The sequence below is a fragment of the Nuphar pumila genome, chromosome 7 (assembly GCF_984573655.1).
Source record: "Nuphar pumila chromosome 7, dmNupPumi1.hap1.1, whole genome shotgun sequence".
Classification (NCBI taxonomy): Eukaryota; Viridiplantae; Streptophyta; class Magnoliopsida; order Nymphaeales; family Nymphaeaceae; genus Nuphar; species Nuphar pumila.
Window position 1 is genome coordinate 96,813,321 of NC_143255.1, and position 24,680 is coordinate 96,838,000.

The 24,680-nt window shown below is 38.4% G+C and overlaps 1 protein-coding gene across 1 annotated transcript; it reads right to left on the reverse strand.

Moving 5' to 3' along the window:
- Window positions 1-1,393: 1,393 nt before the first annotated feature.
- LOC149832558 (B-box zinc finger protein 18-like) lies at window positions 1,394-14,094 on the reverse strand. The gene is made up of 5 exons (XM_090014567.1): window positions 13,787-14,094; window positions 2,554-2,650; window positions 2,355-2,470; window positions 2,009-2,278; window positions 1,394-1,907 (listed from the first exon to the last, which is right to left on the reverse strand). The coding sequence occupies exons 1-5, from the start codon at window positions 13,877-13,879 to the stop codon at window positions 1,899-1,901; spliced, it is 585 nt and encodes a 194-aa protein (XP_089870693.1). The 5' UTR covers window positions 13,880-14,094; the 3' UTR covers window positions 1,394-1,898.
- Between the last annotated feature and the right edge of the window lie 10,586 nt (window positions 14,095-24,680).

The window sequence follows — 24,680 nt, forward strand, 5'->3', positions numbered from 1 at the left end:
AGTTGATAGTTAGGCAATAGTCAAATTAAGGGCTCAACCGAGGGAACTCTCTCTCTCTCTCTCTCTCAATTGCCTTTGTCGATTAAAGTTAAGCCTTTAAATAATAAGGTATCTGTTTTGAAACTTTTTGAGACTTGAACTTGCATAGAGTATGGGAGAGACGCTTCAATTGCTCAAGAGCAGGTTAGTGATTGCCCGCCGTATGAGAGCAGTTTCTTTTTTGGCCTATTAAAACAAATGTTTGTCGATTGATGCGGTGGAGCCTATGTCACAAACATACAGGAACGACCCGTGAGATTCAAAAACTTTTTTAAAAATAGGACACGATGACACGGATTTTTTAATTTTTGAACGCTAAACACTTTTTTTGATATTTTAATATATAAAATATATATTTATTGAAATATTATTAAAACTATTAAAATAATGCTCATACATGTCAGAGTCATGTTCACGTGCCATTCCATGTCCGACTCGTCACCTATGACATACTTTAAATGGTGCGTCACGGACACAGGCTACAGCAAGGATTGTGTGTGTGTGTGGTCTTTTGGCCACACCATAGCTAACATTGGTGAAACACTTTCCTTTAGACAAACTTGACATCATAGATGTGATCAGCACCGTTGATTTTGCTTTGGATCAATTTTTGGATCTAGATTTTTTTGTTAAATGTGTTTTTTTTAAATTATAAAGTTTAGTTATGTTTTTGTGAAAAAAACTGGCTTATACATTGGAATTGGGATGATCCAAAAGCTGATCTTACTAGTGGACTATGTAGATCACATCTATAATGTCAAATACCTCTCTCTCTCTCTGATATTGATATATATATATGAGAGAGAGAGAGAGAGAGAGAGAGTGGGGATTGTGCTATCCTTTTTTTTTTTGTTAGGTCACCTTAGTACCATACAAAAATCATAGTTTTAGGTGTTTTATGCTCGGTTTGAACAGTTAGATGTGCATATCATTGCTTATTTATTAAGAGCAAGCCTTGTTTCTAATTGATTTGATGTAAAAATGTAAATATTTTATTATCAAAATTTTAGTACAATATCAACCATTGATTTTTTTACCTCTTTAAAATATACCATTGAGCATAAAGATGCTTAAACAAAAACATGTTTTCAATTGAATAAACAATGATAAACACATCTTAACAGATCTAACATGAAACACCTAAAATTCTGATTTTTGGAGGGTCCTAAACTAACCTAACAAAAAAAAGGCAATACAATCTCCCTTTTATATATATATATATATATATTTGCTACTAATGAAGGTAAGGAACTAATTACCTAAAACCAAGCATGTAGATCACATCCGTATGGGTAGATTTAAGAGAAAAGAACAAAAAAAAACATGAAAATCGTAGTTCACATGATAGTTCTCATATTCTTAGTGACTATATATATAACTGAAATTGATATTGGATTCTGCTTCCATAATTGAATACAAAAAAAAGGAATTGGAATTCAATTCTAATTCCAAAAAATAATACAAATAAAATAATTAAAGTCTTTGGGAGCTCAATTCCAAGATTTTGCCCCAATATAAATACACCCTAAGGACAAGTGAATAAGGCCATAGAAATACTTAACGTTTGTCAAGATTGATTTTCAATGATTGGACTGAGCTAGATCATCAATCCAATCCATTAAAGGCAGTCAACAGAAAAACTCTAACCCCTACCATTTCGAGAATTGTGTTATCGGACAGTTTTCGTTCACAACGTGTCATATGTCCTCAGAGTGAGTGTTGTACAAGACCAGCAGCAGTCTTACAGAACTAAGAAATGGTGAAGATGATGTCACTTGGATTTGTACATGAACATTTAAGAGATAAACCAAACAAGCATCTTTGGCCCCACACTTAAGAACCATGATAAGCAACCCCCGCTATGCATTCTGAAACAAACAGATCTTTAGAAGTCTTAAACTTTGTTAAGACATGACTGACACTAAACTTTATTCAAGATTATGGGGGAAAACCAGAAGACTCTACATACCTGGCCAGAGGTTGAAGCATGTCCGCAACCGCGATGTGGGCGGGCATTGAGATCTAGCATTTTCGGTTCTGGCTTTTCATTGTGGCCAGTGTTAGCATCACTGGCTGGAACAGTAGATGTCCAATGGTTGTTTTGAATTCTTTCTTTGGATCCCTCTACTGGTACGGGGGTCGCTGGTTGAGCCATTTGATTTTGTCCTCGCTTAGATTCTGAAGGCTCAGTGGGCTGCATGGCCTGATCCTCGAAAGAGTTTTGTTTGTCTCCTGGAAACTGAAACAACAGCTCATGTGTCAGCTTTAAATTAGCAGAAAGTGTGGATTTTGATTTCATGCCCGGTATCACTAACCTCAACCCTCTGCCTCAGCAGAAGATATCTTGCATGGGTTCTTTTACCTCCAACATGTACAAGCATGTCACATTGCAAGCAGAGTGAACTTCCATCTATTTCACAGTAGAAGAATGCTATGCCCGATTGCAAGAGACATGGTTTCAGTATCTCTCCTCAGAAAATAGAGCAAATCCTTATAGAAGAATAAGAAGCATACCTGGGGCATTTTCGCAAATGTCACAATGAGGCACAGCATTAGGAGTAGCCAGAGATACTCTTACATGCCGGCTTGCCAATTTGTTACACATATGGACCTGTAATTCTTAATATTAGAAGGTAATACTTGATGATTGATGTAACATTATAAACATGGTAACAATATAGGCTATATATAGCGATATATCACCATTTGCTTGAGAACCTGTAAATTTCTCAAAAAACAGCCAAAAAAATAGGTACCACAATATACCAGGATAAGTTTTGGATAAAAACCATGATATTTTCCTTTATTTTGTTTTTCTTCCAAATTGTCTTCCAAAATGATGTGGACTTAGGAAGAAACCGATTTTAAGGTATTCATTTGGGAGAGTTCATGATTCTTCGACTTATTTATTTTATCACCCATTTTTATAGAATGCAATTATTTTTATTTTTCTGTTATTATCTTTAGTATTTTTTTATTTTTCATTTCATTTTGTGGGTTTGTCGTGGTCAGAGGGCTAGTGTTCTTAATTCTGTGCATTTCTTATTTTTATTTAAGCCAAGATTCTTTTAAGTCGTGGTATAATCTAAGTTTTCCATTGTATGTTCCAATATTTTGGTAGTTTTTATTTTTATTTCTATTTCTGCTTCACTTGAACATTTGCTGCAGTGAGAATTTCCTTCTAAAAAGCATACTTTTTACAGTTTTTAGCCTTCATCCAAGTTTACATGGGTTTGTATATAGGTCATCTTTATTTACATTTTTTATTCTTAAGTGATGGTTGCAGCTAACAAAATTAATTTAGTGCTCAAATTTATTGATTTCCATGTATATTTGAATAGTAACTAAGTTGCTGATAAATTAATGATGCATAGACCATAAAGCGGATATGCCATATGGGTGGCAAACTATAAGTTGCCGTTAGATTAACTTGTGACCATGATTACAACCACAAAGCTTGTATAATCCAAGATATGCAGACAAGAAATCTAGTTAAGAGAAGGATGGATACAAGCAACCTTCTCAGGAAGAAAAAAGGCACACATGGACTTATGGTTGATCAATGCTTGATCACAGAGATTAAGCATTCAAATCTCTTGATCTAGGCTAGGCACTATATTTTATTTGCAGATCAAGTTACGCTCTCTCTCTCTCACACACACACACAGTTAATCCTCTTTTATAGATATCCTATACAAAACAAAAACACAAAAAAGAACAAAGAGTTCTTGCACCAGCCAAAAGTTGTCATACAGATCTCACCAAAATGTCACAAGTAAAACACCAGCACAACCAACCCAAATGCAAATCATCCAGTGATTCACTGTCACAAACCTTCAATTATTACTAAGTTTCAGCATATGGCATAATGAACATCAGACTCAGACTACAAGGGACATCAATCATATATTTTATCTTGAAAATCCATTCAAACTCCACAATATTTATATTTGTCAGTCATTCTACTATTTTTCAAGTTCTACACCTATGAAACTGCATGTCTCATTCATAGATGGCATCTAAGATTTTTGGCTTCATTGTGGAATTATAGTTCTACATCATGACAAACAGCTGTGGTAAACAATTGAATTTAGGCTGAAAAGTTGTCATAACTGAAAACATGACCATAAGATGCCTAACTCTTGACTGGTGACTCCTATGGGCTGCCTCTGTTGATTGATGCCATGGTTGAACTTGAACATGACAATGTTGCTCAACTGAATGAGTACTAGCATTACAAGGTTGAATAGTAAACAATGGGTGCATCAACTTGTTGTTCTGGTGCAACTCCTTTGCTATGAAAAGGCACAGAAGAATGAAAAATAAAAAATCAAAATAATAATGATAATACCTGTACATGTGTAATATCGTGTATTTTTCCATGATTTTTAAATTCAAAATTTTTGAATTTTTAACTAAATATTTAATGAAATTGATAGAAATCATGAAAAATATCCTTAAATATACGTGACGTCAGCTAGGTCTGGGCATGGCCCAGAGCCCACTGACAAGACCTAAATGAGACAATTAATATTTGAGATTTTTTTTGTTTTTAACCTTTAAATTAGAGCAAAAATTGAACAAAATTCATGTTAAATTAAGGCAAAATTAGGAGGCGAAAATCAGGTAAGTATACTGTTAGATGCGTCTTGTAATTCTGAGAACGTTGGTGCTTTTTTTTAGAAATCGAGTTACGATTGACCCAAAAATCGCATTTTTCAAAAATAACCCACCTTTATTTTCACCTTTTTTGGATTGGATCGGATTGGATCTGCTCCGTTTGACTCAAGTTGATATGAATGTGGACCCAGTCCAGGACCCATATTAACTAGGATCTGATCCAAGTAGGATCCATATAGATTTTGGATATTGGATCCGAAATCTAAATATGACCAATTTAAAAGTTAAATTAAGTAGGTAGAGTTCTACCTAGAGTAGAACTCTACTATAGGAGGATTTTCAGAGGGGGCGACATCCTCTGGAATATTCTTAGAATATATTATTTAATAATTAAATATTAAATAATAAATAAAATAAAATAAAATAGTTAGACAAATTCTGGATTTATCTAATAGATAATGTGGAGTTCTACATGAATTAGAACTCTACCTAGATGAGTTCTCTAGAGGAGACGTCACCCTCTAGATAACTCTTAAATAAATGAAATAAAAGGTAAAATAATAAGAGGATAATACACTATAAAAAGGGGTAGTCTCCCTTCTCTCTAGAAACTTGAGTTTCTAGAGAGAGGGAGAGAGTTAGAGGAGAGAGAGAGAGAGAGAGACAGAGCTCAAACTCGTTGGAAGAGAGAGAGAGAGAGAAAAGAAAGGAAAGGAAGAAGAGAAAAGAAAAAGAAGAAGAGGAAGGAGAGGAAGAAATCCATCTTTCTCATCATCGATCATATGTCGTTTTTCGATATTTTTTCACATCTGATACAAGGTACGAGTTCCTCTCTAGATTCGTAGTTTTAAATCTGGTTTGTGTGAAATTTTAAATGGGAAAGGGAAAATCTGATTCAAAAATATGTATTAAGTCACAATTCTATATATTTTTTATTTTATGTAAGCATGCCATCAATTTTTTCCTGTTTAAGCATGTGTTAAGCGACCGATCTCTTCTTTTTAGCCAAGCACGTTGAATCAAGGTTGTTAAATGCGATGAGGCGAAGCGAGGCGTTGAGCCTGCGCTTCGCCTCTGAGGCGTACGCCTCAGGTACTGAGGCGTACGCCTCTCACAACTAGTATGGAAGTGAAGCGGTGGGAGGGGAGGCAGGGAGCGGCGGAGGAGCAGTTGGCCGGCAAGTGGCGGTGGATCCACCGGTACTTGGGGTTAGCACAGCCGACTAATCGGGCGGAGGAGGAAGACTTGGGGATGAAGGAGGGGGTTCTGGAGGTTGATGAGGGCCAGTTTGCGCATCACAGCACGCCTCAGTACCTTGAGCGTGTGCCTCGCCTCTGAGGCGTACGCTTCAGGTACTGAGGCGTACGCCTCTCACAACACTGCGTTGAATACACACACATCTATCTATATATATATATATATATATATATATATATATATATATATATTGAACGACCATGATTTTTTATGTTCCATCTATGTTCTTGAAAGAAAAATAGATATTTATGGCTTGGGATCATATTTGATCCAAACCAGGATGGCCGATTTCATCATTTGAGCAGTCCAATCAGATTTGCTTGTATGCATTATGGGCAGACTCATCAGGCCTGCCGATTGGCATATAAGTTACATTTTTTGGGCTGAACAGGCTGGCACTATTGGGTGTGGGTGCAGTCTAGTCAGACTGGCCCACATGTGTGTGGGGGGGTTGATAAGACCTATTGTAGTTCTTTATTGATGTTTTCACATCCGGTCTTATGCAAATTTGTTAGCTGTTATAAGAACTGTTGCACGATATTTTGTTAGTTGTCGTTAAATCTGATTTTGTAAGTTGATGACTGTCTACCGAATTGCCTACAACTACAAATATTTATTGGTGGGCTGTAATCATATCTGATTTCTGTTATTATGTTGACTGATATCAAATTTGATTACAAATATCTTTTATGGTCTATTATCAAATCTGGTTTCTATTTTTGTGTTGACAAATATCATATTTGATTACAAGTATTTTTTTGTGGACTGTTATCAAACCTGTCTATAGGCTGTTACGTTGACTGTTATCAGCTTTGATTTCGTGTTATCAAATTTGATTTGATGTTGGTTGTCATCAATCTGAATTTATGTTGTTATGGTAATTGTTATCCGACTTGTGAGCAAATCTGATTATTTGTTAAAATTATGGACTGATTATCAGCTACATACATATGTGGCTTATGTGTTGTTTTGGGCAGCACATTGTAGCACATTTATGCAGCAATATCACACTGTCAACAACATGTTGTTGTGCACATTTTGCAGCAACAACATGCTGACAACATGTTGCTCATATTAGAGCAGTGACAGCATGCTGCTGCTCACTTTCGTGCAGCAACAGCATGTCGTTGAGCAGGGTTATGAATTGGAAAATCAGATTTGCCGAGTGGTGCATTGTGTGTATTTTTTTTATATTTGATATGCGTATGCAAACTGATCAAATTTGCCACTATTCACATTTCCCACTGTTCACGTAGGCGCAATCTGATCAGATTTGCCACTTATTGCGTGTGTGTGATCTGGATCAAATTTGTCACTTTCTGCTCATGTGCAACCTGATCAGATTGTTACGGTTTTGCATGTAGAATCTGATCAAATTGGCCACGTTTTGGGCATGGACAATCTGATAAAACTATCGATGGGTAGAGTATATGCAATCTGGTTATACTGTTGTGCATATTTGGGTTTTGCTATATAATCTGAACGGCAGGGTGTTGGGTGTTATATCTGAACAGTTTTGCTATGTTCAGACCCACACCCGTGTTGTCTGTCGGATGATGTATCGAATTATATATTTTTTGATTGGTTATATCTACTTATGTATTTGAATACCATGTTGCAAATGTGCATGTCATATGTATGAAAATTCTGAAGTTTATTGTGATGTTTGCATAAATATGATCATAAAATTCTGAAGTTTATTTTGATGTTTGCATAAATATGATCATATGCACGTTTGAGTGTTTATGCATGAAATGGATCATGATAATGTGTGTGGTAAGCATTTGTTCACATGCGTATACAATTGGCTTTATGCGCATTCATGTTGTGTATTTGAATGTGCATTGTAGACATGTTTTGAAACAAGGTGTGTTCCATGTTCACTAAAATTTTGCAAAAGATGAATTAATAACTTTGAGATGCTTTTTTGGTTAGATGTGAGCCACTCTGGGCTAGGAGCAGGTGTTGCTCAAATGTTTTTGCACTGTTGTATTTTACGGGTCAGGGCCTGAAATTGGTTTTGCATGTTGATTTGCAAAACAGATCTTGTGTAAAGAACCTGAAACTGTTTAAAAAGGTAAAAGATACCAACGTTTAATTAATCTCTTCCTTGATGCCCCTTTTACAGTGAGAATCTTGGATGGCGGTTTTAAAAAACTATTAGAATACTAAAACTCTGTGTGTGATTGTGCCCCTGAACCCAATACGGTGGTCCACCTCCCGATTACGGTTTTAAAAAGATTCAACCACTTTGCCTGGAGGTGGTGGTGTTCACTCAGTTGTAGTTATTGGTATACCAAAAAAGTGATATCAGTGGATGCTGATTTCCCTAATGTCACGGCATTAGATATTGATTTTTAATGTTCTGATGGATAGTGCTCATTCTTGATATCGGTCGAGGAACAAGCGTGGAACCTGAGAACCTAACTTGGACATCAAAAACTTGTGCCCATTTTGAGTATCTGCGGGTTTAAGAAAAAATGAAAACTAAATTTGTGTGTATATAATAGGGGCATGTATGCAAAAGCAACTCTGATAAATAACTTAATAATTTATTCATGCATGTGCATTAAATCATGCATATTTTCTGTTATGTATTAGCTCATGCATTCATGCTTATTCGGTTTTGCATGATATTTGTTTAAATGCTCGAATGGTAAGTTGATTGTGATAATTTGTTATTGTGATATTCCTTTGAAATTATGCATGAATTTGGTTTATATTATTTCCTTACTATTTGAATTTTTAGAGGAATTTATACAAAGGACTTTGGTTCTTACTCGTTTTCAAAAATTGTTTTACAAGGTCTGGATACTCAGTGATGGTTTGACTTGCCAGCCAGAGACTACGGTTCTTGACACAGTGACTCCTTATGATAGACGATTTTACTATTTTAGCTTATTTGACATTTATTTAATTGATTAATAAAGTTGATTATTCTTCGTTGATTCAATGCACTATCCATTTTGGTTTGGTATATATTAAGTTTGTGAGACCCCGGATCCTTGGGTTTGTTTATGCAATTGTTTAAAAAAAAATCCACTATTTTCACGAGAATTAGTTGGGGTCGTTACAACATGTGCAAGTCTAGAACTACTTTCATGTGTGCAAGTTCAAATTGGATTAGGCCACCAAACTTAAAGACTTAAAATCGGTCGCTTTACTCCCTAACTTTTAAGTAGCTATTTTACTTACTTTTAGGCCAAGAAAAACACCTAAAACAAGAAACCTCAAAGCAACATTTTTTACTTACTTTTAGGCAAGAAAACATTAACTTAGACAATCATAAACTTCCTGTACTTGTTGAGTCTAACGGGAGCTAGGTTGACCTGTATATTTCTGTCATGCGGAAAGATTAAAGACAAGGTTTCCGCCGAGGAATAAGGGTCAACTTCCTGCCTAGATTTATAGTCAATGAAAAAATGACTTAATACGGATAACTGACCTAAGCTCAAATCCACTTTCAAAGAGCTTTCACCATAATAAAATATTAAAATTAAAATGATAATACCTGTACATGTGCAAGTCTAGAACTACTTTCATGTGTGCAAGTTCAAAGCACTTGCATGAGTGAAAGTCCAAATTACTTACATCATATACAAGTTTATTTTTCTCGCTAATGCGCAAGTCCAAGATAACTTCTGTTTGCATAAGTCCAAATGCATACATGTGTAAAAGTCCACCATGCTTGCACTTGAGCAAGATTCAGGATTACTTATACATGTGAAAGTGGAACGAAAGAAAAACAAACAGAAAACAAGGTGTTCAATTTGAGGAAATCCAGTATTAGATACTGCTGGCTTTACTTATCACAGATAATTCATAAGTTAATCACATTTTCTAATCAGGAAGACCATCTACTAGTAAGATATATGAAGAGATGGCTAATATGTTAAGGGAGATCAAGGAGGTCAAATTAAAAGCCAAAAATACGAAGCAGAGCACTCTTTTCTGCAAGATAAGGATCTGAAATTAAGAGTGATCATGGAAGGACTGACATCTAGTGACTACTTGAGCTACAGTGCATCTAAATGAGCAAGATAATCAATACCAACATTGGTCACTATAGTTCTGAGCCGAAGGGAGGCACACTTCTGTACGTGATCATAGTATGTCACATTGTCTCATCCCCACTGCATAGAAGAGTACCTATGCATTATGCTCCAGTTCACTGATAAGGAAGACAGAGTTGGTTGGGATGGGAGTCCACAATGTGAGACTCCAGACCCAAGGAGATAATTTTATCTCCACCAAAAACTTATGTATAAAGCTAAAACAGATAGAAGATCCATCTCATGATGTTAGTGCACAAGTGAGGCATTGTGCTGAACTGCTGATAACTGTTTTAGTGACAATCCCAAGCAATATATATTCTTAAATTCCATTTAAATAATTTTTTCATATTCTGTAGTCATACCACATGGTTATAAATTCAAGCAATTACACAACAGTAAATGAAGGAAGGCATGGAGGTGCTGATAGGAAAGTGAAGAAGATCATACAGACCCTTTACATTTGAAGAAAAACAACATTATGAAATCTTGGATTGTAATTAATTTTTAATTGGCAAATGCCAAATAACTTTTGCAGCATGCAACTATTGAACTGATGATATGGTCAGATTTTTGCTTGGTTGTCAAACTCTAAGTTGGCATGTCTATTCATATTAATACTCCATGAATAAATGGTAGTCTTTATTAAGTTGTTGCATGCTTCTTATGCTTTTCATTTAATGCATCTTGTCCCCCCCTTCCCCCCCAAAAAATATTCAGTTTCATTGGTCATGTCTCTGACTCTCGTGTTTTTCATTTCTCAACTTTTCATTTGGATGGAAAGTATTTTTGAGCGTTGATCAGAAGAGTTTAAATCATGATACAATTACATGAACCTGATTAGATATTTTATAGAAAAGTACATTTTCTACTTCTAACTTACTTTTTGTCATGGTTTAATGAGCAAGTTCTCATATGCATTGTTCTTTATCTGTGAATTATTGTTATGTATGATCAAGGTTTTTAAACACGAGAGGCATACTGAGGTGTTTTTTAAATACTTGAAAGAGGAGGAAGCCTCCATGTTTCTCGAAGTTTAATTAAAAGATATTAAAAAATCTACAGTTAATAAAATAGAGCACTTATTCATTAAACATAAAGCATAAAAAATAACAATCAGTGCAAATGCAAAAAAAAAAAATTATTATTGCAAGATGTGACTAAATAAAAGAACATAAGTTGACACACATTTAACTATTCCAGCATCTTCTTTTTCATTTCATTTCTTAAATTTTTCATTAGTTCTTCTTCTTTTGAACGAATCACCTCTGCATACTCAGGAACATAACATGCTATAATAGAATCTAATGTATTTTTGCTTTCTTCTTTCTTGCCATCATATTTCTCTACATCTTTCATCATTTTCACTATTTGAGTGTGTACTCTGGATTTTGGTTTGTATATCTTTTTATTAGATACACTTTATTCTTGATCGACTTCAATTTTATTCAGTAACTTCAGTGAAAGTCTTGGTTTTTCTTCTATTGTTGTATCCAATTGTCACTTTACTTCCCTAGGCTCCTCTTTGTTGTCACCTTCTATTGCTAATTCTTCTTTCAATTTTCTCTTTACTCCTGCCATTTCTTTCAATTTCAAACAACAAACAGTGGATAATTATAAGTGAAAACAATGATTAATTCATATTCATTAGTTAAAAGCATGCTAATAATCAAAAGTTGAAAATTCAACAACGATTAACAATAGACAAAGAAACAAGCTTTATGTATAAGAAAAAGAAACGAATACCAAAATAACAAAAAGGGTGCCAAATTACCTACCCAAAATAACAAAAAAGGTGATTATTCTAAAAAATAACAAAAAGGTGCGAATGAACTTATCCTAAAAGACAAAATAGGTAAATGTTAAAAGAAAGGTGTCTAACTTTTGCCTTGCGTAGGTCATAAAGATACGCACCATTTTTTGAACCTACCACAGAAAAAAACAAAAGAGGCCTTGCCTTATGTAGGAAAATATGGACAAAGGTAGGCACCTTTTTTGTGTCTACCGCAGTAAAAAAGAAAAGAGGACTTGCCTTTAGGCAATATCCATAAAAGGTAGGCACCTTTTTTTTGCCTACCACACTAAAAACTAAGAACAAAAGGGGTGGGCCTCACATAGAGGCCCACGCCTCATGCAAAAGGCTAAGCCTCTTTGCTGGGGAGGCGTAAGCCTCACCACCCAGCAAAGAGGCTTAAGCCTCAAGGTATTGGGTAGTGTGAGGCGTAAAAGGCGTGCTCCTTTAACGCATCACATAACGCCCTTAAAAACCATGTGTATGATGACAGTCTATCCATAGGATTGTATAACAAAAACAGATCAAAAGGCTGTGGCAGTTTTAATCTGTCTGAATTTTGAAATTTGAGGAACTCCTGTCTCTGCTCCTCCAAGCTTTTCGTAATTGCTCACCATTTCTCATTTCATATGGACATGTGTTTAAATTCTGCTTTCCCATTCAGCCTCGCTACCTACCAGGTGTTTGTTAGCTCATGTACATCACGTGCCCACTGGTTTCGATGGACGTTCCAGCAAGTGTTTGGACATACTTAATCACAAGTCATTAGCATCCCAGTTTGCTAAAATCAGCAAGCCCAATTCCCAGTGGCTGTTTACAAATATAAAAGAAGAAAACATGGAGTTTCTTCAATTTAATGAGTACCTAATTTTGATGTTTTATACCCTCCATAAAACCTATGAATAGTAGGATCAATATGGCACAACTTTATAGTTTCCTGACTAACTCATTAAATGTTTCTGATATCCAATGGAACCAATTCACTCACTCACACATGCACACAGCCACACAAACATGCACGCACGCATACACAAACAGAAACATAGAGACACACATCAGTCTCAGACACACATGCATGTGAATGCACATAGACATCTAATATTTGAAACACACACACGCACGCACATTGAATGAAGCTGCCCTAGCATACTGCTATCATGAGATTCATACCTCCTACCTAACCATGTCCATAAGCACAAGCAAATAGTTTTCCACACACACACCGTGCCACTGCTATGTGCTAGCGGGTCCCCAGAAAAAATCCAAATCATGCATGTTAAGTTTTTCCATCCGAAGCAACTTCAAGCAATCTACCAGGTCAGAAAACCCAAAATGAATGCTCATTGATCACTCTTACCCACTCCAGTTACAGCTCTATTTGGTATTGAAGTACTTGCAGCAAATTGGATGAGGAAAAAAACTGAAAAAAAAAGAAAAAGAGAAAAAGATAAAGCTAGTCCAAATCAATCCGCTTTAAGCATTCTGATCTTAACCACATTCGAAATGTCAAAATGTCAAAATGCAGGGAGTTTGGCAACCCAATAATGTTGCAAAACACCAACGATTGGACCAGAAGATGATCATGGTATTGGTGGACAAAGTGGTCACAAAACCTAATTCCTCGTTTCAGTAGCATGAATCTTAACCAGATGAAGACCAATCTATAAGCAATTTTTTGAAATAGAAGCAATATAAAGTATAACTGAGATCACCTATGACTGCTAAATCACAAGCCAATCTTCGGCAACATTAATCCAAAAAACAGAAAACCAACCAATTCCAAGACGAAAACCAACAAATTCCAAGACGAAAACGAACTCAAACGGGGATTTCCGCCACAGAATCAATCCAAACATCCCTAAAACCGCAACGAATTTATCGCAAACCAACGATTCACCGCTTCTCGCTACAATCCGCAAAAAGCAGCCAAACAAGAGTCTCGCGAAATCAAGAAAAAAATGAAGAAGGGGAGACGCTACAAGGATGAGGGGCAATGACGAGCGGGTGCCGGATTGCTCCCGCCTACCTTATCGTCGCAGGATCGGCAAAGGGCGGCCTCGTCGGCGGCGCAGAAGAGGATCGCAGGCGCGCCTTCGCACGCGTCGCAAATCGTTCGCATGGCTCCCCGACCCTACACAGCCCTCTTCCCATCTATTTCCCCCTCTTCAGCCTCATTCCCTCAGCAGGCTCTCCACAACCACGCCCTCCTTTCTCCTTCCCTCTCTCTCTCTTCCTCTTTCCCTTTACCTCTCTCCCGCTCCGATTCCAAACCCTAACCCTAACCCCAACACCAGAGGGAGAGAGAGAGAGAGGCAGATAGAAGCAGGAGAGACAGGGAAAAGGCCGCCTGGAAGGCTTCTAGAAGGGAACACGGATCCCACCATTTGAAATAGGCATTCAATCTTAACCATCCAGCTAGCCATTGGATGGCTAGGATTGAATGTATGATGAAACCCATCCTACTTCAAATGATGGGATCCGTGTTCAGAAGAAAGCCGGACGGGGAAGAAGAGGGAGAGTGAGGCAGATGGGGCCCACCACCTGCCGCTTCTTTATGTCTCAGCCAAGGGTTACCGAATCCCCGTCGTTTTCAGTATGACGCAAAATTTGGTGAGACAGAACGTGAACCACAAACGCGTGCTCCCTCCCTAGTGGTCCTTATGCTCCTGCCCCCACCAACCGTGTATTTGTGGGCCCACTGGTTCGCGGCTCAAACAGCACAGTCCCGTAGGATAAGGAGCGACGTGCTGTCATCCATGGCAAAAGCGTTTTCAGTTTTATTTTCCTTCCTTTCTCACGTTTGTGGTTCACATTCGGTATCACCAATTCTTGTTGGTGATATGAAATATAACCCGAGAAAAGGTTCGCCTCTCTGCCATGCGTGTCAGTGTTCATGTTGGGGTTGTTCGAGCGTATGGGCTCGTGTCACTACAGGAACACACCCAAAATAGCATGTCCATGTGACATGGTCACGGACAGATTGCTCATGTTCTAGATTCACCGGACAATTTTTTTCGACATCTAAAGCAAGTAAGTGCAAAACTGAGAGAGCTAACAACATCAAAGTGAACTAGGGTTGGGAAACAAGCTCCGCCGCTCGTGGCTTGGCTCATGTTTGACTCGTAAAGAGCTCGTTCAAACTCGTATAATATGCTCGACAAGTTGAATATGAACAATAGGTACTCGGCTCAACCCGAAGAAGCTTATCGGATAGTAAGAAATATATTTTATACATATTTTACATGTATTTTTTTTGTAATCTTATTTCTCCCAGTAAAACAATGTATTTTTTTTATAAATAAACCGGCTCAAACTTGATTCGTTTAACTCGCGTTCATTATAAGCTTTAAACTTGGCTTGGCTTACCATGAGCCAAGCTTCAACACTTCAAGTTTGGTTCGTCCAGCTCGTTTACCAGCCAGCCCTAAAGGGACCCCGACAGTAATAAAGTTAGGGGCGAAGGTGGGCATTGGGTTGGATACCGGATCGGTAGTCAAGTATGTGATCGAGAATGGGCCAAATTTGGGCCACCTACTAGAACACGAGACCGGCAAAGGTTAACTTGGATTGGGACTATATACTAAAGGGCTGGGCTTGGGTAACACTACAATAAGATTTAAATGGAGCCCAACCTGATTACTGGTCAAGCTTCAAAGGCCTGACCTGACCCACATAGTCCCTAGCCGGATGAGTCCTGGGCATGTCCCAAACCTGACAAGGGTCAGGTTGTGGTTAAGATCGGGGTCGGGGCCCAGCCAGGAAGGCTCGAAGCCCACCCTTAGTCAAGGGTATTCCTGATCTGCACTTCCATGAATTTGATATATATGAAAGTGAATAATGAAGATTCAAGTTAAAGGATGCGTAAAGTATTAACGTTGCCCATTGCAAACGTATGAGGAGATACGTTGGATTCTATTTAAATTTGTGCAATAACTAAATATGTTAAGAGTGATGGGTAGGTAGGTGCCTGACGCTCTTGTGCCTACACATTGCCTATCGAGCTTTGAAAAAGATTGCTTTTATTTATTTTTTTAAATCTCACCATACAGATATGGTCTATATGGGAATTGACTTTTGGATCGTCCGATTTCAACACCAACTTAGGTTTTTATAAGATTAAAAAATCAACGGTCTATTATTTTGAAAATTATTTAATACATAAAAAATCATTTTATTTTTCTCAAAAAAACATGATCCATGTGATTTTGCTTCGTAGGCATGCGGTAATCACAAAAAACGTAAGTCCCCTACCCGTTTCTAAATATGTTAATAGTAAGTTAAAAGTTAATGTATACATCCACTTTAGACTCATGCATTGGTCTAACTGAACTCATGGATCATAGTAATTTAGTGCAGATCCTAACTTGGGGCAAGGGGTGTGCCACGAGGACTAGGTCTCTCTTCCAGAGAATGGTTTCTCCCTCATTCATGAAATAAAAAACTTTAGGAAGGAAGCACACTTCATACGTTACAGAAAGTGCTTTTCATGTCACCTTTTTTTTAAAGGCAAGCTGGGGGTTAGGCGGACCCCTAACAAAACAACAGCGGCCCATGCGGCAGAGGGATTCGATCTTAAGCCATTAATTAGCTTGACACAAGACCCTGCTTATCGCATGGGATGTCACTTCCATCTCGCTTCCTCATCACTTTTCATTTGCTTTTTTCTCTTTGTTTTTTTAATGTGTTTTTATTAATATATGTTTTACTTTTCCTTCACTTTATCTCTTGAACCTCCCATAATTGATTTCTCATGTATACACATTTCATAAAACATTTAGAAGGCCATCTTATGCTTGTATTGTCCAAGTAAGGAATTGGTCCCGGTTGAACAAGTAAACGGTCTGACAACTTGGACAAGTTTTTTTATTGTAAAAAAAAAGGAAAGCAATGTAACTGTTCCCGACTGCCATGTTTTTCACCTTTTTGTTTTTTTGATGTATATACCTATTGGGCATGTGAAGTTGTGAGGTTCGCAAATATTCTTATGACCTTTGTGCGAATCTCTTGACCCTTGCATGTAAGGTTTACAAATCTTTATACTCGCATTAAATGCCGCCTCTTCGTATATATAAAAGTTTTGTTTTGCATTTAAGGATTTATTTCACATAACATTAGGATCTTTTTTACGAGGGTTTTGTGGTCTCCAACCTCTCTTTCCTCGTAATTTTTTTCGGTGAAAGTGTCATTGTTCTTGCTAGATACATGACCACAACGCCTAATTTGTTAGGCGACAAAAGGGTAAAACTATAATAAAAAAAATCAAGTGTCCATGTTTGGCATATTTTGAGTAGTGACTTGGCCATGTTTGACATATTTTCCTAGTATCGGCCAAAACAATGAATGGTGCCAAAAGTGAGTACCATTTATGTCATTTTTTATAATTTTCTACTTCTAAAAATCCTTGTTTTTTTTAAAATAGATTGGTGATTTGATCCAATTCAGACTGGGTCGGAATTTTTTTTGAAAAATTGAATCAAATGAGAAAGTTGTTATAACAACATTGTTTTTTTTATGTATATACCAACATTTGTGCATTAAGCACCTGAATGCCCTCCATGGGCCTGTCTCCAAGATGGAGGGTGATCAGGTGCTTAATGCACAAATATTTGTGCAATGCACTGATCTTGTCACATAAAAAGGCCGTATGAAGAGCCCGTGAAATCGTTTCACTAAAGGTAAAACAAGAACAATAACTTGCCATTTTTTTTTTTTGAAAGGCAAGCTGGGGTTAGGCAGACCTACTAGTGTTTTGAATTTGCAACCTCCCACCACAGAGAGACGTCCACTGACAGCTCCTACCAACCATGCGGAGCCCCGTTGGTTCTAATAATTCGCGCATTTTGCTTGAAAGCATAAGGTGAGGCAGGTGGGTCGGATGATGTGAGAATTTTCAGAGAAGCTGGCCCAGGTTGAGGAGGTGGAGCCCATTCTTGGTGGTGCTCCACTAAGTCCGCCATGGTCGGGTAAAAGGTACCATACGATGAACGACATAGGTGCTGAAAAACGAGCTACACTGATCCTGGGCCCAACACACGTTCGGCTCAAAAACAACTCGCTCAAACTCATGAAATAGGCTCGGCAAGCCAAACACAACCAACCAATGTGATTTACAAACATCCTTCAACTTGGAATGCCTTAGCCAACCTACCGAATTGAAATCAGGTGCAATGTGATTTCACACTTTATGTGTGCTGCTGCACCTCATCCACACCATCTGCTATTGCCACAGCTGACACTAAAAGGATGCAATCAAATTGCACACTACTAGTGGGCTGATCAGGTGCAGCAGAACACTAAAAGCCTGCATTCACGTTGCACCTGATCCTCCCTCAGACGTACCTAACAAGTTATGTGGAGACTTAGTGGGTGAACATTAGGGGTGCCAACGGGTCACGTTTGGTCCGGAACCAGGTGAAAACTTGAACCTGGTTTTTGGGTACGGTATCAAATTCGGATTCGGGTCTAATTGGGTTTATTATAAGAAAAACTATACCCAGACCCGATAACCATACCTGCTATATTTTTTATCATTTTTACATTGAAAATTTGTGGGTCTAACTCGGGCCAGGTCTGGATCTAGTGTAACATTTCACAAACTATTCTAGGTCCATGTATTGATCGGATCTTCGGGGTCCAGACCCAGGTCTTAATCGAGTCTTATTATTTATCACCATACCCGAACCCTACTGGGTTTGGTTCAGGTCGAGTGTGGGTAAACCCGACCCGTTGACACCCCCAGTGAACATGTTAGTTCTTTATTAATTAAGGAATTGCAGCTGTATTCTTCTTCTTCTTTTCACCGCGGCGGGGGGCAAAAAATAGTTGAATAAAAATAGATGTAATCCTTTTTTATTAAAACATGGTGAACATTGTTAGCTCTTTATTAATTAAGGAATTGCAACGGCATTCTTTTATTTTTTTTTTACACCACGGGCACGAAGGGGGCAACAAATAGTTCAATAAGAACAGATGGAATCCTTTTTTTATTAAAACATGTTTAATTCACGATGAGCAAGTTGAAAACTCTCTCTCTCTCTCTCTCTCTCTCTCTCTCTCTCTCCGTTATAGTTTGACCGTCCCATTACAAAGTGCTACATTGCCCATAGGTTCACATGCTTCCGTGTGAACTCTATGACTATGAGTACTTCCTCTGCCCACTGTAGATAGTTTTCTGTTGGCTTCCCACTTTTATAACAAAGGATGCACACCCAGGGTATCGAACAAACGACGTTCTTTCAGATCTCTCTCTATGAGCATGGGAAAATAGTTTAACTAATATGGTAGCAAAATTACGAACACTATTTAAAAGCAAACCAAAAGTCTGGACATCTCTCTCTCTCTCTCTCTCTCTCTATATATATATATATATATATATATATATATATATACACTCTCTCTCTGGTGTGGACGATCGTTCCTCTCTCTCTCTACCCTCTTTCCGACCTTGTTCCCCTTCGGCGACCATCGCTCAACCCCATTCCCTCTCCGGCGACCATCACCCGACCCGTTCTCCCTCCGGCCCCCCTCACCGAACACCCGACCCGGCCAACCTCTCTTGTGTCTCCCACCTCTCTACTCCCTCAACTCGTTGAACCCCCCTGTAAACCCCCTTTGCCTCAGGCTCCCCCTGCGATCTCCCTCTCTCCCTCGCTCCCTTTCTTCCTCGGTTCGTCGGTCCACCTGCACCGGCGCCTCCCCTGCAACCCCCCTTGTAGTCTCCCTCTCACACGATCCATCCCCCTTCGGCCTCCGCTCTGACATTTCCGACAATTGGTTTCCGACGGCAGGCTCACTCGAAGCTTGAAGAAGGTAAGGTAATCCGACAGTCCCAAGCCTCTTTCCCTCTCTCGAATATCAACTATCAACGGCCTTTCTCCTGCGGTCCACCCCCCTCCAGCCTCCACCACTGTTTTTAGGCATTGAAGACTGTGTTTCCGACGGCAGGCTCTAAGCCTGAAGGAGCAATAGATTTATTTATCTTCTATCATCAATCGTTCTGTATCAGCCACATTGTACGCTCTATCCCTCCCCCCCCCCCCCCCCCCGACTCTGTCGAACCCGTCAGCATCGTCTCTACTGCTCTGTTCTACTCGGGGGGGGGGGCGTCGAACCTCGTCGAAAAGCCTGGAGGGTTTTGGCGACCGGCGTGAAGGATTCTGCGTTCCTACCAACGGTGAGTGATGTTGTTGCTGCCATCTCTCTCCCTCTCTAGGAAGCGTGTCGGAGGCCCTAGCCTGTGCTGATTTTCATCGGAAGAACCGAGCACCGCTGGAGTCCCCAACCCTCGCAGGTATGCCTCTCTCTCCTGTCTCTTTCTCTTTTTCGGAGATTCGTAGGCCCCTTCATTGGGCCCTTCGTCATCTGGATGTTCGTGGTTTCGTTATGTGCCCCTCATCGAGCTATTTTTAGGGACTTGCTCTTGATCTCCCATTGAGGGTCAACCAGCGAGCTCTTTATTTCATTAAGGAAGTTGTGAATGACTGAGGTGCAACCTTTGTGCTACGCCGGTGGGGATTCGATATTGTTCTGCCTTTCAGACTCAAATATTGGTTCTTCTCTAAGCTTTCAGAGACCCTCCGATCTTGCTTAGATGTGCTCTCTTCATATTTCGGATGTTAGATATTTTTTTAGAGCGGTTAGGCGGGAGCCTCTCGAAGTGTGCTCTGTTAAGGCGATGCTTGTTCTGCCTTTCTTCATGCGTGAACTTCTGAAATGGGTTGCTGATCGGGGATGGCAGCAGATCCCATCTCCTTGGCAAAGCTTTTTCTACACTGTTCGCTCAAGATCTCAGTTGAGTCATGTCAGGTCGGGGGATTGGTGGAGTGCTGCTTGTTTCTCTCTGAACTTCCAGAAACACTTTGATTGTCATAAGTGTTGCTCATCTTTTCTCTCTCATCGGCGCTGAGTCTAGAAGCGAAGACGATCTAGCCCCTCCCATCCTTATTCGTCAGGGAAGACTCTAGTCACTCAAGATTTTTCTGGGTTGGGGCATCATCTTGCAAGTCGAAATCCTAAATGGCCTCCCCGGCAATTTTGATTCAATCAGTTTTATCGTCTTTGCCTACATATCTTATGATGTGCTTTAAGCTTTCTCAGTCTCTATTACATGTCTTAGAAGCTATAATGGCAATTTTTTTATGAAGTGGAGCTAACAATAATTAGAATTCTCATTTACTTTCTTGGAATGCAATTTGCAAACCTAAAAAAGAGGGGGGTCTCCAACTGCGTCACCTATTTGATATCAACATTGCATTTCTTTTTAAACTTGCTTGGTAGGTTACTAAATGGGATTTCAAATCCTTGGACAAAAATCATTCGACACAAATATCTCCAAACAAGAATCCATTTGGCTTGGATGGAACAGAGCTAAAGGTTCTTGAGCATGTAAAAATATAAAGCTTGGTATCAACATTATTGCTGAAAATGCCAAGTGGAGGTTTGGTAATGGTCGCACCATAGAGTTCTAGTTTGATCCATGGGTTGGTCATTTTTTACATGCAGCTCTCTTCCAACATGCTTTAACTTATCAATGTTTCAAAGAACTCTGATTTATTTCAATTCATGATATCCCTTATAGTGATTTTCAGCAGTCTCGGATGCTCTCTGATATAAATCCACAACTACCAAGTTCCATCTTTCAAACAATATCATCTGCCAGGGAACAAATCACGACTCTTTAGTATGTAAGCCTTCCTCTCATTTCACCTTGAAGGCAACATGGGAAGTAATCCATGAACCAAGTGACTATTTTTCCTTAAGTAAAATAATATGGCCCAAGAAATATGTTCCTAGAACTGCATTAACTTTAAGATGGGCAGTTGCTAATAGGTTTATGACTCAAAATCGACTTCAACACCTAGGTACATCACTTGCCATATACACATTTTTTGTAGAAAACATGAAGAAACAACTTCACATATTTTCATATTTTGCAAGATAGCAACTAATATATGGTGTAAAGTATCTCAGTTATTAGATGTATGTCATATTCCTTATTCAGATATTATTATCGTGGCCTTACAACAATGAAAGCATGATCATTTTGTAAACTTGAATGTCCAACCAAGCATGGCTTGTCTCATTTCTGTTGGTAGTTTATAAAATTTGGGAAATAAGGAACATTATTTTCAGAGATCTTCATGAACTTCACCGAGGTTCAAATTATTCAATCTGTTTTGAATGCCACTCGTGAGCATATTTTGCTACATTGTGTAATTTTGTGTTAGAATAAAAAATAGTATCATGTAGTAAATCAGATTTTCATATAACATGATATAGAGATAAAACATTTGATTCAAATTGTAACAGCGTTATAGCATGTCATATATGGTTTTAAACCAAAAACCAGACAAGATGAACAAGTCAAACATATGCAATGAACATAATAAAAACAACAAAGGAAGCATGTTATTATTCTGCACAAGGCTAAGGCGTATAAAAATACTCCTCTTAGAGAAGATTCGCCCCCACATACGTTGCAAAAAGGTTCGACGTCCTTCCTCAGGATACAATAGCCTTGACGATCTGAATTGGTGCACTCCGATGGTAGATCATCCTTCGAAGACAACCTAAGCGAACGGCTGATACAAAACTTATCTTTTCGGGGAACACCCACAAGGAAAATGAAAATGAGAGAGAGAGAGAGAGCAGGGAGGGAGAAAACAAAAATGTGAGGGTCACTTGTGTCTCCGTCTGTGTAACTTCAGCCCTCTAACCATGTTTTATAACCCTTGAATGATTACAAAACGTGGAAGAGTCTCGTTACCAATTACGAAGTAACGTGACTCGATAACGAAATGATTCGTTATTTATTTCTCTAATCGCATTATTTAATCCAAAAAAAAAAACAATAATGCGGGACAAAAAGAACATTGGACTTAGAATGGATATGGCCCTAAAGGGCCAATTACCCAAACCCGAACCCAGACCCAGCCCAGCCCGGCCCGACATGGCGCGGCGGGCGGGCGCATACGTGCGCGTGTGTGTGGTAGTCATCCTATCATCTTATTCTTTGAAACAAGTGTTAAAATCTCTATGTAGGTTATAAAGCCCACAACCTTTTTGAGATTCTTCAATATGAGACTATTTCACATCATCAAAGTCCAAAAGCACTCCATAAAGGAGTGATCCCCAATTATTTTCTTTATTTGAATTACCTCCTCATCTCTTCCTACATCCAACATTCTCCAATAAATTCTAAGAATGAAAATAGGAGAAAACAAATATGCAAAATGGAGTAATCTGTAACAGGACATATCATGCTTTCAGTAACGGTACCTTCCGGTTTGAACCACTACCTTAGTTGACCAACTTTACCCCCACAAGAACGAAGTGAACTAAAGTCTTGAACTTGAACCTTTGGTGTAGGAGTGTCCATTAGCAACAACACGATAAAGGTTATGGTTGTAATCTTTAGGTGTGGCGCATTAATGGCTATGCGCTCGAATTCTGTTTCAAGAGTGACTTCAGGAATAATCCAATTCCTTAAACTGCGGTCACACAGTCACAATCATATAGGTGGGCTTCTTCAGAGCTGCACTGCTAACATCTCGCCTACAAGGCTTTGAACCCATTCAGAGTTTTAACTCTTCCTTAACTTATAGCTATAACACCCTTCTAGAGCAATCAGGGAACAAGACACAAATACATAGTATCACATTAAGAAGGTGTTATCAAGTTTACCATACAACTTGTTATTACCATATTGAACTTACTTTGTGAGATCACCACTCAGATAGGTTGGGTTGTCACTGTAGATGAACTATTGATGGATTTCACTCTCATCCCCTCTCTAGATTTCAAGACTAATGACTTATCTAGTCCTTTTGTTAATGGATCAGTTGTGTTTTCTTTGGATCCAACATAGTCCACAATAACCACTAACTCAGACACCAATTTTCTTATAGATTTTATTTTGACTTGGATGTGCCTTCTCTGTTTTTTATTATATTTTGTGCGTTTGATATTTGCAATTATAGTCATATTGTCGCAATGCACAGATATTGCAAGAATTTGTTTGCTCATTAAAGAAAGTTCCTCTAGAAGTCCCTTTAACCATTCAACTTACATTCCTTTCATATCTAAAGCAAAGAGCTCAACCTCAAAATTAGACTGTGACAAGATGATATGCTTTACTGATCTCCAGGCGACTGCGCTGCCACCCAAGGTAAATATATACCTTCTTACACCATAACTCTTAGAGTTCATGGCTATCCAGTTTGCATCACTATATCCCTCAAGAACGACAGGAAATCTCTTGTAATGCAAACTCAAGAAAATAGTTTCTTTCAGGTACCCAAGTACCCTGTCTAATGCCTTTTAATGAGTGCGATTTAGACAACTTGTGTATCTACTTAATTTTGGCATTGGAAACAAGTCATAAAATGTAAAATGGACTCCATTGTCTCTAATGGCACTTGAGAACTGGTTGACCTCTTTCAATGTAGCTCTACTATTGGGTGTAAATGGATCTTTAAGAAGAAATCAAAACCAGATGGATCCATTGATAAGTACAAGGCTAGACTAGTTGCCAATGGGTTCAAACAAAAGAAAGAAATAGATTATTTTGACACCTATTCTACAGTTACACGGATGACCACAATTAGAGTGCTTATTGCACAGACCTCCATTTACGATCTCTCAGTTTATCAAATGGACGTGAAGACTACCCTTTTGCATGACGATCTTGAAGAAGAGGTCTATATGAATCAACCTAAGCGTTTTGTGGCTCCTAGTAATAAAAATAAAGTTTGTAGGCATGTTAAGTCATTATATGGACTAAAACAATTCTCTAAACAATGGCATGAGAAGTTTGATAAAGTTATTTTATCATTTAGCTTTGTTGTCAATGAATCTGATAAATGTGTTTATTACAAAGTTAAAAGTGATGCATGTATCATTTTATGCTTGTACGTAGATGA